The 18,464-nt window shown below is 43.7% G+C and overlaps 2 protein-coding genes across 5 annotated transcripts; one reads left to right on the top strand and one right to left on the bottom strand.

The window, feature by feature from the left end:
* The first annotated feature begins 156 nt into the window (after positions 1-156).
* On the top strand, positions 157-11,378 carry uckl1a (uridine-cytidine kinase 1-like 1a). 4 transcript variants are annotated; one of them, XM_030055911.1, is made up of 15 exons: positions 157-263; positions 3,983-4,170; positions 4,421-4,527; positions 5,214-5,384; positions 5,809-5,880; positions 6,060-6,249; positions 6,356-6,417; positions 6,725-6,741; positions 7,017-7,115; positions 7,212-7,305; positions 7,411-7,473; positions 7,569-7,691; positions 7,929-8,036; positions 8,244-8,421; positions 9,199-11,378. In XM_030055911.1, exons 1-15 carry the CDS (start codon positions 157-159, stop codon positions 9,279-9,281), a joined length of 1,662 nt encoding a protein of 553 aa, XP_029911771.1. In that variant the 3' UTR covers positions 9,282-11,378. The 4 variants fall into 4 exon arrangements, with proteins under 4 accessions (XP_029911771.1, XP_029911772.1, XP_029911773.1 ...); XM_030055912.1 differs by having other exon boundaries at positions 8,265-8,421; positions 9,199-9,713; XM_030055913.1 differs by lacking the exon at positions 157-263 and adding an exon at positions 437-1,521 and having other exon boundaries at positions 9,199-9,713.
* A 902-nt stretch (positions 11,379-12,280) lies between these two features.
* LOC115362118 (formin-like protein 8) lies at positions 12,281-18,302 on the bottom strand. Its single transcript, XM_030055915.1, has 6 exons — positions 18,169-18,302; positions 17,729-17,786; positions 17,509-17,542; positions 16,186-16,736; positions 14,045-14,182; positions 12,281-13,957 (listed from the first exon to the last, which is right to left on the bottom strand). Exons 1-6 carry the CDS (start codon positions 18,300-18,302, stop codon positions 13,418-13,420), a joined length of 1,455 nt encoding a protein of 484 aa, XP_029911775.1. The 3' UTR covers positions 12,281-13,417.
* Between the last annotated feature and the right edge of the window lie 162 nt (positions 18,303-18,464).

Raw genomic sequence — 18,464 nt, forward strand, 5'->3', positions numbered from 1 at the left:
ATTAAAACAGGATATTATTATTATTATTATTATTATTATTATTACCACCAATGTACCAGTGTGCAGTATCACGATTATTATTATTACTGATATTGAAAAGAAAGCTATGGTTAGGGACACGTGATAAACTACGTTACCCATAATCCCTCAGCGGGGATGATGAGGATTCCATCCATGGCTTTGAGCAGCCGGTACCGACTCCGAGGTCGCAAGATCCCCATGGAAACGGAGTGCGGGAAAAAAATGTCGTCCCGCTCGGACAGGTACATTACAATATGAGACTTTCGCTTTCCGTTTGCGCCCTTTATTGCACTGAAATGAAACGCACTGTGATTCTTATTCTTCCTCAGCGATTCGGTCACGGCATGGTGATCTTGTAACGTAACCACGGCCACCCCCTCCCCCTCCCCCTCCTCCTCCTCCGCCGCCGCTCACCCAGAGCGCAGACATCCGACAGTGTTTCGGCTTTTATGTGATCAAATTAAACTACAATCCCTGCCTGTTCAGATGCACTGAGTGTACGGCAGTCACAGGATGCAGGATGGTGGATGTAGGTTTATTCAATTTCCTGAAACACGAGGGTTTCCAGAAGTAGGTGAGCCGCTGACAGAGCCGTGCGTCACAGGCGCCCTAACGAGACATCACGAGATCCCTATAATAACCGTATGGTACTCCTACAGTATTCCTCTAGTGGCTTGTAGTGAGTCTGTGGCACTTAGTGGTGATTATTATGACCCAACCACGTTGGTGGTGTTTATTTATCTTTTCTGTTGTCGCTATAATATTTCATAATATTCCTATAGTTCCCCTGGTATCTGAATGGCGCTCTTCCAACATGTGTATTAGTGCTGTTTTAGGGATGCAAATGAGGATCAGTACCGAGCTTATATTAAAATAAGCATTGGCTTTTCATGCATTTGCAAATAGGACACAGTTTCCATCATCTGACTGCCCAGCATCTAGGTGCTCCTTCTGGTTATGCATGGTTATGTGTTGCCCTGTTTGTGTGAGCAGTGAATTAGGAGGCAGGTCAGCAGGAGACGTCCCTGGCGTCCCCTTTGCTCACAGGTGTCTCTATTAATACCAGCCAAACAGCTCTTTGCCACCAGGGTTAACAGTGATCCTCTTAGCCTCCCTCTCTCACACACCTACACAGACATACACACAAAGCGGTGGACAGAAAGAAAGGAGAGAGAGGACTGGGAAAGAGCAGCTTGTGAGTGTCAGAAAGTACAGATACATGATCATTTCAGATGCTCTTTTGCCATTAGTCTGCTCTTGTAAAGATGTCTGGACAAACCTGAGAGGCAGAGCTGTAAACAGGGCTGACCTGTCAGTGACACACATTTGCCAGCCTCATTCAGTGTTATAGTGGTGAGAGTTACTTGCTGTTGTGTGGGTATTACCACTTGTGATAGGCAAGCTGGAGGCCAGCAGGTCATTTTCAGAGGCAGATATGACTCTGCTTGACTGCACTGGACCGAGAATTTCAGGCTGTTGGTCCCTGAGGCCTGACCGCAGGTAAGTCACTACAATACCTGTGGTGTTTCTGCTAATATTTTATTGCTTGTACTGGTTTGTGGCAGAGATACTGAAGCTTTACATGTGCCCATAGAAATGCATGTATCATGAGTGCTGTGTGAACATTTGGGGCTATAAATAGTCACAGAGGCTCTGAATAAGGGGTTGTTGTGAGGTCAGAGGAAGTTCAGCTGGATCTAGGTTAGTTTGCAGGGATTTTGGAGGGGCTGCACTGGCTGGGGAGCGTGAGCCTGCATGTTTATAGCTTGTGTTTGGTCTCTTAGGGTTGCCTGTGGTGTGTCATTAGTGAATATGCTATTGAAGTTGCATCGGTGGAATATGCAAAACATTTTCAACATCTCGCTCATTTGTGTTGTGTGCGTGTGTGTGTGTGTGTGTGTGTGTGTGTGTGTGTGTGTGTGTGTGTGTGGTGTAATTCTGCATCAGATAAAGAAACTATCAGGCCAACTGATTTGATTTCTAATTACGAATAGCGGGAATACAGTAGTCTCTAAATGCGTCCCCAGAGAGTATGATGTAAAAGATAATCTTACATTTCAGTCCATCTTTATAGTAAACAAGGGCGTGAGATCCTAATTTTAACCATGATGTGCTGGGAAAAGTATCGCACAGTAGTTTTAATATGATCTGTCGTTCATTACAAACCTAAGATTACAGAAATTGTATTTTGAGAATTAATTGTAGGTTTGTCTTACTTAACAATAAACAGAGTAACAGGAAAAACAGAGAGGATAAAGAGGATGACATAACAGAGTTTGGTCTGACCTCATAGCATAGCCGATGAACAGCCTGCTGTGCAACAGAGAAACTCAGGACAAGGATCATCTCACAGCGCCGAAGCACTTGTGAAACTGAGCCAAGATGTATACAGCTGTTTCATCTTTGGCTCTATGATTTTGGCATACTTGAAACTGCTCTGCGTCTTGATGCTTTGTTGTTTACTGCAGGGCTCCTTGTTAGCACATAGCACACTGAGACAGCACTCCTCAAAGTGCTCAATGATCTGCTTTTAGTAGCTGACTCTGGACGCTCATCTGTTTTAATTCTGTTAGATCTCACCACAGCCTTTGATACCGGAGATCATTCAATTTTAAATGAGCATCTTAAAAAATGGGTTGACTTCTCTGGCACTATTTCTACACCCCTGGTTTTACTTGTGTCTCCGAAACAGGACATTTAGTGTTGATATTGGTGATTGCCTCTGCAGAATCTTTGTTTTCTGGAGTGCCTCAAGGGTCAGTCATTGGCCCCCTGCTTTTCTCTATTTACATGTTACCACTAAGACACGTGCAGTCTGCAGACACAATATTAGTTCCTATTTTTACGCTGATGACAAACACCTTTATTTCTCTTTCGGCCCCACCAGTAACAATCGGTCAATCATTCTCCACTTTTAATAATTTCTTCCAACTGGATACAGACAAATCCAAAGTCATTATCATGGGCCCAGACACCACTCATGATCACATCTCATCACAGTTTGGCTCACTCTCCACCAGTATCACCTCTTGCTGCTTGATAATGATCTTAATTTCAGTCAGCATGTTAAAATAATTATCCAGTCTTGTTTTATCCAGTTACACAGAATCTCCAAGAACAAGACTTTCCTGTTTCCCAAGAACCTGGAAACTGTCATTAATGCATTCTTCACATCTCATTTAGCCATTTAGGCATTTAAGCAAACACAGCCTTTCCTGACTTCAATTAATATAAAATCCAGTGCCAGACTCCTCACTAATTCTAATAAAAGAGTACATATAACCCCAATTTTAGCTTCATTACACTGGCTACCTGTGTGTTTTACTGTCAGTTTTAAGATTTTAACTGGCCCAAGACTATATCACTGAATGTTTAATCCCATTTGAGCCTAAGTGTAGCCTGAAATCCTCCCGTGGGTCTGTTTTTGTGATTCAAGAGCTAGACCGACTACATCCTTGTCCTTTTTTAAATCTTTTAAAAATGCACTATTTTAAATGCTCTTTCAATTCATGAATTGTTTGCTGTGTATGTCTAATGATTTTTTTTATTTCACTCTCATATACTCTATTTTTGTTTACTTTTACTTTTATTTTCTCTTTATATTGTCATTTTATTGTATTCTGCCCTTTATTTTGCTGTTGTAAAGCACTTTGTAACTGTTTTGAAAGGTGCAGCAAATAAAATGTGGTTTCATTATTATTATTTTTGTTATGCAGACTTCACTCTGTCTGCCAGAAAAGTGTGAAACACATTGTTTCCCCTGTTTTTCAATGCACGCATATCCATCAACACATTGTAATTGCGTCTTATTGATTTTTATGAATGAGGGACGTTAATTGCTATTGACAGGAAGGTCTGACAAAGCTGTGTTTAAACCATAGACTGATGAAACACACTGCGCTCTGAGCTCATCTCTGTGTTCATGCTGCAGCCTGCCCCTGCTCTGTTTGCTGTTTTGCAGCGGCAGCGGGGAGGACTCGTTGGACCGGCTCCTGCCCCCCCTTGGGGCCCCTCGAAGGAAGAGCGCTACCTCCTTGAGTAAAACAGAGCCTCCCCTGCTCCGCACAGGCACGCGCACCATATATACTGCGGGCCGACCGCCCTGGTATGACGAGCATGGCGCCCAGTCAAAGGAGGCCTTTGTCATCGGTATGTCAGCGAGTCATGGATGATATTGCTCCACTGAGGCCTTTTGTCTGTTTTGTCAGACTATATTTACTACCTTCATGTCAAGTTGCTGTTGCGGCTTCGTGCTGCACAACCTGTCCTTTTGTCCTGTGCTATCTTATTATACCCATAAACACTTTACTGCTATCACAAGTGCATACCTCTAGACAAAATTAGACACACTCTGAAAAACACACATAATGAAGCATTGAAATGCTGTTTGGATCTGCAGGGTTGTGTGGGGGCAGCGCCTCAGGGAAGACCACCGTGGCCAATAAGATCATTGAAGCTCTGGATGTGCCATGGGTTGTGCTGTTGTCTATGGATTCTTTCTACAAGGCGAGATATACAAGCTTTTTACAGTTATTTTTGCTAAGTGTTCTCCTATTTTAACTAGATTTTTATTTAGCAATTATCCATTATCTGGGGATTAACTGTAGGAAGACAGTCTAAATTAATACTGGGGATTAAAAGCATAATTTAGGATTTAATTTAGGGTTTTATCATAACATCTCAACAGTATGTTTATAATTGTTACACCTACCACAGTTTCAACTGTTAACAGGCTCTGGCATTAAAAAGGAGCACTGTTAAGTGTATTAATGTCCACCTTTAATGCTGTGATCTGAATGGGCCTACCCAGAATCCCTCGGTGTTAACGGCAGTAATCACACGGGTCATGGATTGTCCCTCTTGATTGAAAAGGTAATCCCTGCCTAACTTGCTTCTGGCTTTTTATAGAAATGCAGGGAGCAGCACACATGCAAGAGGGATAAATAATCTGCAAATGAATGTACATACACTTCAAGACAAACTATAAACTAATGCATTTATATAGACAGAAAGATAAAGCCCAGTTATCATTAGTAAATTGATCGATATAATAATCCTATTAAATTGTGCGGAAAATGGGGGGATTTAGATCATGTTGTGATTATTACTGACCTTGGTGTTTTTATTGTTGCTTCAAAGGACATTGCTGCATTATAGCTGCAGATCTGAGTTTGGCCTCCTGTGTTTTACAGGTGCTCTCTCCTGAGGAGCAGGCCCTGGCAGCGAGTAACGACTACAACTTCGATCATCCTGGCGCTTTTGACTTTGAGCTGCTGGTCGCCACACTACGAAAGCTGAAGCAGGGCAAGAGTGTGAAGATCCCTGTGTATGATTTCACCACGCATCGAAGACAGAAAGACTGGGTGAGTGATGTTTTACCACAACAAGTTGCTTCTAAAAGAAAATGCTTTTCTCAGTTGTAATCGGCTATTTGTTTAAGATTAAAGGTGTACCGCTTTGGAAAGGAAAACAATGGCCTATATAATAATCATTTTCTTAGAACTTATTTCCAGTTGTATCACAAATTGAAAAAGTGAATCAGCAGTAAACACAGTAGTTGTTAATATGTGGAATATAGGACAGCTATAATCAAACAGTTTATGACCACATATTTACTTGCAGGGGACATTTTATTTTTTACTTATTTTACTTTACACATGTTCAAATTTGCTTCCCAAAGTCACACACGCTGCTTAACTGCTTGCAAATGACTGACTGTCCATGAAACAGCTTTTGCAGTGCTTTCCTGCTTTGAAGACTCTCTACTTTCTCTCCTCTTTTTTACAGAAAAATGTGTACGGTGCCAGTGTGATCATATTTGAAGGTATTATGTCTTTTGCAGACAAAGAGCTTCTTCAGGTAAGGTAGTCTTTAATTATGGCAGCTTTTAAAATGTTTTTGAAAAATTGTGGGGGGGTTTTCTGAGTGTTACATGTGGAAGACAAGAAAGAAGTTAGTTATCACGTCCAGGTAGTGTTTGATCAGCAGCTTCTCTGTAGAATGAACTCGCCGTGAGTATTTGTTCCTCTTGCCTGCAGCTGCTGGATATGAAGATCTTTGTGGACACAGACTCAGACATCCGGCTGGTCCGGCGACTCCGCAGGGACATCACAGAGCGCGGACGGGACATCGAGGGGGTCATTAAGCAGTACAACAAGTTTGTGAAGCCGGCCTTCGAGCAGTACATTGAGCCAGCCATGAGACTGGCCGATATTGTTGTGCCGAGAGGTGAGACAGCAGCGTTTCAATCTGAATCCTGAAAAGATTTTGTTCACCATGTCTTAAAGAATATGGCAGCAGTGTTTACTTTTCCTGCGGTGTCTCTGTCTCTGAGGTGGAGGCAACATGGTGGCCATCGATCTGATAGTCCAGCATGTTCACAGCCAGCTGGAGGAGGTGAGTGATGGCAACACTGATAGTTCATTGGAGCATGGCGCCACCTTGTGGCAGAAAGCTGTACCCTGCAGAGCCGATTTTACACACCTTTCCCTTAGCAAACACTTACATTTCTGCCAGAGGGATTTTATAAGTGTCTGTTGAATAAAATATATTAAACAGATTAAAAGGAAACCAGAGCTTCTCATTCAGCTACTTTCAGCTTTTCGTCACTCCCACTTTGGCATAACTGAGTCCAAATCTGTCTCAGAATTTGTATTTTCTCCATCATCTTGTTGTCTCTCTCTCTTGCCCTCCTCCTATGCAGCGTGAGCTCAGCGTCAGGTACGCTCATATGTGTGTCACCTTTACTTTCTCCCCTTTTCTTTCCAAGTCCATCACTGGAGGTTTTGTGTCAGTGCCATGTACATTCTGCTATTTCACCTTGACACATTGTGGTATCTGCTAAAGACTATATCAGAGCTAGAAATCAACCTGCTATTTTTATCAAGGTCTAACCCCTTTCTCCTACAATGTATAAGAATAATGTTGTAGAACTAGGCCATGTAGCCCGGCCAAACTTTGAGACCTGAACAACTTTCCCCCCTCTTCGGTCCCAGGGCGGTGCTGGCCTCTGCCCAGCAGACGCAGCCGCTGCCTCAGACGCTCAGTGTGTTGGAGAGCACGCCGCAGGTCAGGGGCCTGCACACCATCATCAGGTAGACACCACCGATCTGGCCTCAGGCATAAATTTTTCTCCTATTCATCGAGCAAACCCTTTTCACAGCAATCTAACTGCCTGTTCTCCAACACAGGAATAAGGAAACCAGTCGAGACGAGTTCATCTTCTACTCAAAGAGATTAATGCGGCTTCTCATAGAACACGCGCTAACCTTTCTGCCATCTCAAGTGAGCAGACGTTCCATTAAAATTCCTCAGTGCAAGTGAAATTACTGTAATAACATAATGATATGCTCAGAAAAAGTAGATCTAAGCCTTTCTTTCCTGCTACAGCCGTGCGTAGTTCAGACTCCACAAGGCCAGGAGTATGAGGGCCGCACTTACAAGGGGAAAGGGGTGAGTGGGATTCTGCTTTTTAAGGTCTTGGCAAGTTACACTCCAGCGTGGCCTGGAGGTTTCTGTCAGCACACCCACATGCCATCTATCTGCAGATCACCGGAGTGTCTATCCTGCGGGCCGGGGAGACCATGGAGCCAGCGCTGAGGGCCGTGTGCAAGGATGTCCGCATCGGCAAGATCCTGATCCAGACTAACCTCGACTCAGGAGAACCAGAGGTAGATATATGACTGTGACCAGGCATGTTTACATCTCTCTGCTAACTAGCTTCGACTTCAGATAATGCTGCGTCGTGTCTTGGGAATCACATGAAAAAAACAACAACATTGTTTTGATTTTTTTTTTTCCCCCTTGTTTTATTCTTCCACATGGTGTGTGTCTCCTTGGTAACTAGAATTGCCCCTTCCTGCTTTTGTAACCATGGTAACCCGTCTCCTCCTCTCTGGCCTTTCCAGCTGCATTACCTGCGTCTGCCCAAAGACATCAGTGAAGATCATGTCATCCTAATGGACAGCACCGTCTCCACTGGCGCTGCTGCCATGATGGCAGTGCGGGTCCTGTTGGTGGGTGCAGATTAACACGCCTGTTCTCCAGTCTGACAGTAATAGGGACAGCGCCCCTCTTGGACGGTCACCTGTTTTTTAATTATCTTCATCTGTGTGAATCAACTTAGCACTCAAAGTCTCCTTTTTTTCCTGGTGAGGTTGAGTCAGCAGTGTCACTTCACCTTAAGAAAGGGGTGTAAAATGATTTCTCTCCTTACTATTCAGCCAGTGTGTCTGCTTGTGCAGGATCACGAGGTGCAGGAGGATAAGATCGTGCTGGTGTCGCTGCTCATGGCAGAGCTCGGGGTGCACTCTGTGGCCTACGCCTTCCCCCAGGTCAAAATCATCACCACCGCCGTGGACAAGAGCCTGGATGATTTTTTACATGTCGTTCCTGGGATTGGTAAGTCGTAACATACTGCTTCTTCTGTATCACAGCTCTGTCAAATCAGAATGCTTATGTTACTAATCACTCTCCCGTTTTGTTCAAAGATGGACTTACTGTTCTTAGCGAGCCTCTCCACTTTCCACGAATAATTTGTCTAATCATCTCTGATGGATAAAGTCTAAATAACATGTACAAGTTAATGGGCACTTTGGACTGTGGGTGTAGGATTTTCTGTAATGTGTAACAGTGTACCACCCTTTTCTGTGTGCACAGTTTGGGGTGGATGGTTTGTGGTTTATGCACGAGAAAAAAGGGTGCACGGTTTGTGCAGAAGATTAAAGGAAATGTTTTAAGTTGAGATCTTTCATTTCATGTCGTATAACATTCTAATTTTGTTCTTGTTTCACTTTAAATTTGAACTTAATGTCAGTGCTGATCACAAGTATGGAGGATATACCTAACTAACAGCTGCTCACATCATGTTTTGATTAACACACAAAACAGCACATTTTGTTACCAGGCTAGTATTGACGCAGAGCAAAAAATAACTTATTGCTGAATAAATCTATTTATATATGTATATATCACAAAAGAAGAATGGTAGGTAATGTTTTAGAAAAAGTTGTCAGCAACAACCCTCACATTCAAATCTTCTAAAGGAAAAACATCCAACCTTGGAAATCGCTAATGTGTAGTCACAACACAGTTTTTAACTAAATTCTTCAACTTGTGACCCAGTTATACAGAGTAGCTGTAAGTGACTGCACTGCTGTGTGTTTCTCGTGCTTTCAGGGGACTTCGGAGACCGATACTTCGGGACAGACGGATCTGACAACTGGAGTGACAACGAGGACCACGAGCAGCTGTCGTGTTGATACACACACATCAGTGACGCTGTGTGGAAAACTTACTTGAAAATTACCATACTATTACTGTAAATCCCCCTCCTGGGGCAAAAAGAGAAACGTTATATTTACTTGTATGTACTGTATCTGGAATTTTCTACTCTAATGCTACAGATTAGTTTCCACTGAACCGGATGCATGAAGGCTATTTTGTTCTATTTCTACAAGCGACTGCTCAACAAAAATGTTTTTTTATTCAGGGGTTCATGGAGCTGAAAATGTGCCGTCACCTGTGAGTTACAGCAAGGCAATAACAACCTTACACATGGCTTTATCTAAAATATGTGGCGAGGTAAATGCAGTCACACCCAACGCTGCTGTTTTATATGTGTATTGTGTATAACTCTCACCTCAGGTAGCGTAGCTGTCAGAAGTTTTATATTAAACATGTATGAAAGAGGCGTTACGTTGTCTTTCTGAAGAGAATCGTGCCACAGAATCAAAGAGGTGACATCAGGATATAAAACACAGACTTGCACATTTAGCTTTGTATAGCTCAGATTCAACTTTGAATTCTCTGCTCCCTCTTAACAGGATAATTAACAGCGTATTGATTGCATGTCTGGGCTGATCAGTGAGGTCTGAAGCACATATCAGGACTACAACGAGGATTAGTAGTGAATATTTGTGTCACACTTCTGCCCTGCTGGTTCTCTTTTCTTGTGATGCTCTTTACGGCCTAAAGGGGTCAGTATAGCTCACATTTAGCTGTTTGCAGGGTGATTTACAGTATGTCCGTTCCGTAAATCGGTGGCTCTGTACAGTAGAGAGGAGACACCCGCACGAGTCACTTCCATCACACAAGAGGAATTTGCTTAAAAAAAAAAATTGTATCAAATATGGTGAAGAGGGACTTTAACATCAACCAAAACATCTCTGCAGCTTATGATGCAACAGTGGCCTGCACAGGATGCAACATGATTAATGATATGGTGTGTTAACATTCAGGCTCAAACACAAAGAAACTCTTTGGGGTTGAGAGGGCGAGAGAGCACGTTCAGCTCAATCTGTCCAGTTTGCTGTTCATTTTATGTTGTTTATTCCAAACACCATAACAAGCCTCCCTGCTCCTTTCTACCCCTGATCCCTGAGAGCAGATAATGCTTGATAGTAATATTATGTGTGACCTTTTTGCACCGTCCAAAGCTTTTTCCTCTAATTTATACTTTGCCTTTTTCACCATCCGTGTACCTTCAATGAATTTGAGCCTCTCATTCACATATTTATTCACTCATTCATGCTCTCCACTCTGTGCAATACGATTAACACATCACATAAGCTGTGAATGTTGTATCATCTTCACACCTAGATTGCACTTGGCACCCGGGCTGACAGCTGTGTTTTGGGCTGATCTCTCTCTTTGTGCGATGGCCCCTCGCAGAGCGGGTGACACTGTGATCACGGATGTCATGCGATGCATGCTGTATTCTCCAAGACAGCAAAAGACTTGCTTGCCCATGTGACTACTGCCTCAAGGTTAACCTGTTACTATGGAGACAAGTCCGCCAATGAAAATTCAGCAGACGGTTGCGATGTTGACTGCAAGCTTTTTGTTTTAAGGGGTGACCTATTTTTTTTTCTCCACAGCTCCTCAGACGCAGACCCCACTACTCTCGCACATATGCGCGCGCGCACGCACACACACAGACACACACTCACACACACTTGCACACAGATGAAAACATGGATAGGCCACTCAGACACACATGCACAGCACACACATGTGAAATGAGGTTGGGAGGTTGTACACAAAAGAATTGTGTGAATATGAGGGAAACACCACACCTTAATATAAGTAGTTTGGTTAATTCACAACAAAATATCCACAATTATTACAAAAAAAAAAAAAAATCTTAATTTAACCCGAGTAATAGGAATGATCTTTTTTTCTTTAGGTGGCCAATAATGTAATTTGAGCTAAAGATTTTTTTTTTCCTTTCCAAAAATGAGAGCTGTTTTCTTTGATCACATTCATGACCTTTGTCTTGGATCAGCTGAAGACATGAATCTACTGGCAGCTTTTGAGATTAGAGGAAAAATGTTTAAATTAAAAGAAAAAAAATCTGATTACTCTTTGATCCCTTTGTAGTGGATGGCAGAGCTTTACTCTCCAGAAATGGTCTTGCTGCTGTTTAGCTCACGCCAAGGCCCGTGGTTAGGAGCAAGCAAGTCGTCAGGATTACACAGCAAATTTCAGGGTGAATTCTGCTTTTTTTGTTTGTTTGTTTCAATTTAAGGGGCTTTTAATAACTGAGACTATGAGATAAACCATATTTTTTTAAAGTGCCACTTTATTACAAAAGTATAAACTTGACTGACATTTTCATGAATAGTAATCTTGATATAAAACATTACAATCTTTTGCACTTAGCACTTAATTACACGCTTTGAGTACAAGACCCTGTAGTCTGAATAGCAAACACACAACATTAGCTGCCACATTTAACTTAGCTGGGCTTTCCAAGAACACACCGTAGCTTCATGGCTTCAAAAAGAACAAACAGAACACACTGAAATTTACAATGTAGCTGTTTTGCAGTTGTGTCACTAGATAAAGTCATTCCAAAACACAATTAAACATAATAGTAAAAGATAGATTTCTTGACACCGATGATATATTTATTATTCTTTCTCTTTTGTAATGTACATACACATTGCATCAACATACAGTATAATCACATTGTTTGCTGGGGATATTTGGTCAAATGAAATCATCTTTATTGTCCAGGATTAGATGTAATTTTGTGTGTTATCCTTAGGCGATGCTCTCCATTGCAATTACTTTGCTTCACATTTTTGTCATTTTGGCAACGTTGCTATATTTTAACACTGATAACAGAGAGAGAGAGTGTTCATCGATGGAGTGATGATGAGACATAAGGTTTGCTAATACACATCAGTTCTACTAGCTTTGCAAGCTGCGCTGGGGTGAAACCCGAGCAGATTCAGTATGACCACGAGGCAGAGACTATGTTGATGAACGAACGGTCCACAGATATGAGTGAGGACTGAGCAGAGGGGGAGCTGAGTGGACTGTCTCCACCTATACAACTCAAGCAGTTCTCTTCGTCTTGTTTCAACTGTACTGCGTGTGTTGGAGGTGCAGGAGGAGAGGCGATTAACTCTCCTCGCTGCAGCACAGAGTCCAAATGAGCCAAAGACATCCTTTAATCTATCTGACATTGTGCTCTAGAGAGAGAAATAAAGCAACACACTAAAAAATAATCAAACAACCAACAACAATAGAAAAAAATAAACCATTCATATAGATACCACGTGACAGTGCTCGATTTTTTGTTTGTTTTTGACTTTTTTTTAGCATGCAACTCGTAGCAGGCAAAGTGCAGAAACAGGATCAACAAAGTAAAACACTTCATTTACAGACGGCAGTGGAGACAGTTTTCAGTCGATGTGATATGAAACAAAACATGACAGAGGGAAATATCCGGTCTAGTTTTAAATGTGAAAATGGTCAAAATTAGTTGAAGCTTTTAGGAGGAATGCAAAATGTGTGCAATTTTGTTATAATACTCTCATAATTGTTACTCTTGGTCCCTGAGCTTTCAAGTATTTTGATTAGTAATTCATTCCATTATATCATTTAAATTCCCTCCTGATTCACATCTTGACCAACTACAGGGAAGGCCTGTCCATGACAGACTAAGTGCTACCAAAGGATTCACATAATGCTGTGCCTGTTCCCCAAACAGGGGTCCCACTAGGACCAGATAAAACTACTATTTTTACCCGCTAAAATTGAGGAAGAATTTAGGCTTTTTACTTAAATTGTGCTTTGCACATGTATCAGTAAAATAGAAGTGCTACTGTTTCCTACAGATTTCTCTGCAATAGTCTTGTGCTCATTTATCATTCACTACCTTTGGATTCCTTTTAAGGTATATAGATTGGACTTTGCATTCAGCCCAGGTCATAACAGATCAACATTATTGCCCTAAGGCCTCTGTAGCCTCTGAAAGGCATGATGTCATGACTTGAATGTAAACAGTATGTGTGAGTGAGCATGAGAGGGGCTCAGCCATCACTCCTTGTGGTGCTAGCTTAGCTCCTTGTGTTGGAAGGATAGGGGTCACAGTGCAGCCACAGCCTTACAGCCCTGTTACGTACATCTCCATGCCGTCATTGAAAGTGAAGATGGTGGTGGTGCTGGAGGTGGCGGAGCCCTGCTTCAGGTCGCCGATGCTCTCGTACAGATTCTCCCCGGGCAGCAGCAGGGCTTTGGCAGGGAGGTGCTGCAGCTTGGGGGTTTGTTGTGTCGGTGGCGGCGGAGGGGGTTGCTGCTGCTGCAAGGGCTGCTGGGGTTTCTTCCTCCGAGGCCGCAGGGTGGCACAGGTATTGGGGGGCCTCTCTCGCTTCCAGCCACCCCCACCCTCCATATTCTCATAAGCCAGATCGCACTCCTCAGTCCCAATGGACTCATAGCAGTGCTCATCAAGGGGCCCTCCAACTGCTTTGCCCTCCTGAGGGGCCCAGGTCTGGGGTTTGACCACTACACTAAACCCCCCGTCCCGATCTCGGTCCCGGTCACCACGCCCCAAGGTCCGGAAGCCAGGATTGGCTGGGGGAGACCCCGGCACAGCTCTCTTCTTCTTTCCTGGTTTACACACCTTAGAGTACATCTCGGCCACCTGCAATCGGGCAAAAGCACTAGTAAGCATGAGAGACACAGGTGCAGGCAGGAACATGCATGGATAGACTCAGGCATCCTTGCTCACCGCAGCAGCAGATGGTTGTATATTCTCTACTGTGTGAGCACCCAAAGGCCCTAGGGCTTTATTTTGGAGCATGATGATGTCATCATCCTCTGGAGGTTTCCAAATGTACTGCTCCCCGTTGCCCATAAACACCGCTTCCTGTCAACGGATCAACAAATCACATTTGGGAAGAAACCGGTCATTATTTTAATTACTAGCTCATGCTCATACTGCATAACCAGGGCAACACAATCACAGAACAGGGAACGATCATAGATATAGGAAAGCCGCAGCCTCAAAATAACCCTTATGAGGCTCACAGAAAACAAATGAACCAGTTTGAAGATGCAAAAATATTGCACTGAAAATCTGGCATCAGAGCTGTACTGGATGGATGTGATACAATATCACATAGATTTAGAAGGTGGAGCTAAGACTGTGAAGAACCATGTGCTATATGCTGGGTGAGTCTATTTCAATGAGTTGCGTCATCCACATGAGAGCGATCGGGGGTGAACAGCCCTGCGAGCAGACTGCATACATATGTAAGCATGTGAACTGTACATGTACTGAACTCAGGTCAGAGCGACTGCTGTGACCTCACTGACCTCACACTGGGCAGCAAATGGGATCCCACTGTCACCTAGCGGGGAGCGCAAAGCCTTATATCCACAGCCAATGCAGACTGTCAGCCTACACTCCTGCTGCTGTGACCATATGGAGCTGGTGACACTGGTGAGAGCAGAAATCCCCCGCTATCACTGAGAACTCCTTCCAACAAATAAACACCACTAAGTGCCCTGATTTCAAATAAATGCCCAAAGAAGTGCTAACATATGACAAAATAAGCGGTGCGGGTGCCGTGCATATCGTATGGAAAAACTGCAACATGTGCACTAACAAGCCTGCGCAGCTCTTCTGCAACATCGACAAGAAATCTGACAAAAAAAATGCTCTTCTAATTATCTCTATCCAGATCCTGCTCCCTGTTCCTTGACCACAAAATGCAGGCATTATTATCACACTGAAGCTGATCAAGATCATCCGATAGAAACAAAGGGCAAACACAGATATATTCATTAAACTTGACCATGCAGCCACCCAAAAGCTTTGGCTAAAGGGTATAGCAAAGAGCCTGACACCCAGACAGTGATCACAGGGGTGGAGATCTTCCAGGACTGATGTCTCAACCAAACCTACTTCTACCTCCAGCCCTGAGGATACCTGGAACATCAAGTATGGCGTCAAAGCTAAAAGGACAACCCTTCCAACCACATTCAGGAAACATGTGGCTTCAAGGAGGACACCAGCACCTTCAGGGGCTCCTGCTGATGCCAACTCAGTTCCTATTTATCTGATCTCACCAGCTGCCCCACTTCGTCCCATCAGAGAACCAGCAGCAAAGATCCACCTCCAATGGACGTCCCAGATAGTGCTACAGACCCCCTCTCCCTCTCCAATCGTCACTTAAAACCAACAAAACACCTCATTACTGAGGTGATACCTCCGAGGCCTATCACAAAAAAAAAAAAATTAAACACTGAGTTGTTACCTTTGTGTTGAATAGTAAACACAAGCTGTGACCTGTCCTAATAGTTAAACAGAACTCACATAGACCCCCAGTTTTCTTGGCTGACATTTATCTGCATCAAATCCTGGCTTAAGGTTTCTCAAGTGTTGAAGCTCTAATATACAAGTATCTTGAAATAAATTCATACATTCATATAATATATGAATTTGATAGTATACTTGGCAATATACCTCTGGCACCTGAGCCATGAAGAAAAGTTAAATTATCTCAGTCAGTGCCATCATAGTTTGTGCTTTTTGTCTGGTCCTACTGTAACGCTGCCACTCCACTGTCCAGTAATGCTAGTCTAACCCTTAAAGTCCTTGTGTTAATTTCCACTGTACAACATATGCAGTAGCTCAGTAAATAATATATTTTCTGTGCTACAATCTAACACATGACTTATATCCCTATTTCACTTCCTGCCGAGAATCTGACTACCAGTTAATGCAGAAGTATTCACTAAACACGTGCAAACAAGAGTACGTGCACACACAGAACCGCAATCAGGGAACCAAGATTTTTCTGAAACCTGACCTCTTCAGAGGCATTTATGAAAGCAGCAGGTTAAAACATATTCTTCTCTACCAACCTTTGGAAAGGAGGGAAGGTTGAAGGCCTCCACGTTTCTGCGGGGCAACTTTGTACTGTGAGGGTGTGGCGGGGGAGGGGCAGGATGTGACGGAGGGGCGTGTCGTGGAGGCGGCGCCGGTGGCTCCCCCATGTCAGTGCCGCTGTCCCTCTTTTGAGGGGCCTTGTCGGCCTTCCTCAGCTTCCTGACACAGGCGTATTCAGCCGTCTCCTGAGGATGCGGGGGAGACATGACCTGGGCCTCAGGCTCCGGAAGCCCCCCCTCCACTCCATCCCCGTCTGGGTCAGGGGGCGCAGGGGTGTTGGCTGGCACGGCCGGAGGAGCCGGAGTGTCTGTCTGCCCGGCCCTGCCTACCATGGCGTAGAGGGCATCGTCAGTGCGTGTGGTGGAGGAGCGTCGGCCCACTTCAGAGTAAGTGTGCTCCCCGTCCTCTCCGGTGCCAGAGGGAATCTGGGGAAGCTGCCTGCCTTGAGAACGAAGGTCAGAGTTAGACCGGCGGCTGGGCAGCAGAAGAAGGTCCATGCTGGCTGGACGGTTCTTTTTAGATGCCTCTGCAGGGCACACAGAGGCTGTTATTCCTGTCCATACAGCCAACCAAAGTGGAAATCCACCATAAAACAGCATTTACATGTGTTATTCCTGTGATGCTGGACAGTTCAATGAGCATTTGTGAACATAAAATAACATAAAAAATCATTTCCTAGAAAGAAATCTGGGCTATTTCTTATTTCTGTCTATGGGAGAAAGTCACATGTTCACAAATCAAGATTGAACAGTCCAGTAGAACAGGAATGACTTGTAAATGTTAATTCTGTTTTAGGGTAAATTTCCCCTCTAGCCTTTCTTGGAACCTTACTCGATACCGCCTAAATATGATTCGTTTTAGGGCAGATCCACCAACGAGGACAGGGAGCAAACGTGTGTAATGACACTTGATTTATGGAGTAATGTTCTGCACAAATATTGAATATTTACTTAAATGTTTATGGACATTAACTGGGAGTTGTAATACTATTTCTGTGGACCCTAAGAAGGAGAGCTGTTACTGCACCTTGGTAGAAACTAATGAGGACCTGAATTAAAATAAACAAAAACAATACATTACAGTAAATATGGAAATGTTGTCATGCATTTTCTAGTCATGGTGTTGATTTACTGGTGAATTTTTTTTTTTTTTTTTTTTTTTTTTTACTGATTTTCCATTTTTCGTCATCATTTGCAGTATGCAATATGTGTATAGCACAAATGTCAAGATTTGTATGTAAAAGATGGACTCACTTTTGCCATTGCAGTTCATCTTGTTCATCTCAGTGTCCGATTTACTGATGGACCGCAGTTTGGACTGCCTGAGTATACCCTGACACACACACACACACACACACACACACACACACACACACACAGCCTGTTAAACACTAATTAACACTGAAGAGGTGTCCTCTGAATGAAACAGCTCCCTGGTGAATTCAGTTGCTTGAGCTACCTCTGCTGCAACGCAAACACATCATCATGCAAAGAGGAGTGTGTCGCCTTAATGCCTTACCATGTCCATAAGACGGTGTTTTCCGCCTTCGCCGGGGACATTGTGTGTCTTCCCCTTCCTGTGGTGAACACAATCACTGTGTTATACAGGTTAACATTTATTATAGTGATGCATTTCTTTGTGTTTCTGTGTGTGTGTGTGTGTGTGTGTGTGTGTGTGTGTGTGTATGCAGCATTTGTGCCTGAGTCATTGTCTGCACACGTGTTTGAGTCATCATGACTATGTGTGTCTGCGTGTGTGTGTGTGAGCATGAGGGTGTGTGAGAAAGATTATGTCTGTTATGTATGCATTGTGTGCATACATGTGATGTGCATGCATGTATGTGCATGTGTGCAGACGTGCATCCTACATTCATGTATGCTTGCATAAGTGTCTCTATGAGTATGTGTGTGTGTGTGTGTGTGTATGGTTTCACATCTGCGGACAGCGCCTGCTCTCACCTCTGGCAGCCCACACAGAGCACCACAATGAGGATCGTAACAACGAAGGCTGAGGCAGCAGCGATAGCACCCAGCAGCAGGACCTTGCCGTAGGGAGGAGCCGTGAAGTTCAGCCCGTCCTGCATGGAGGCCATGTGGGAGCGCTGGCGCTCGCTTGCTCTCACACACTCACACTCACACCCTTACACACACATGCACGCAGGGAAGTGCCACAGTCTCGCTGGGATCTGCAGTGAGACAGCACACAGAGCAGTGCTTAATTACAAAATTATCTAACCTTTACAAAACATTAACTA

The sequence above is a fragment of the Myripristis murdjan genome, chromosome 7, assembly GCF_902150065.1.
Source record: "Myripristis murdjan chromosome 7, fMyrMur1.1, whole genome shotgun sequence".
NCBI lineage: Eukaryota > Metazoa > Chordata > Actinopteri > Holocentriformes > Holocentridae > Myripristis > Myripristis murdjan.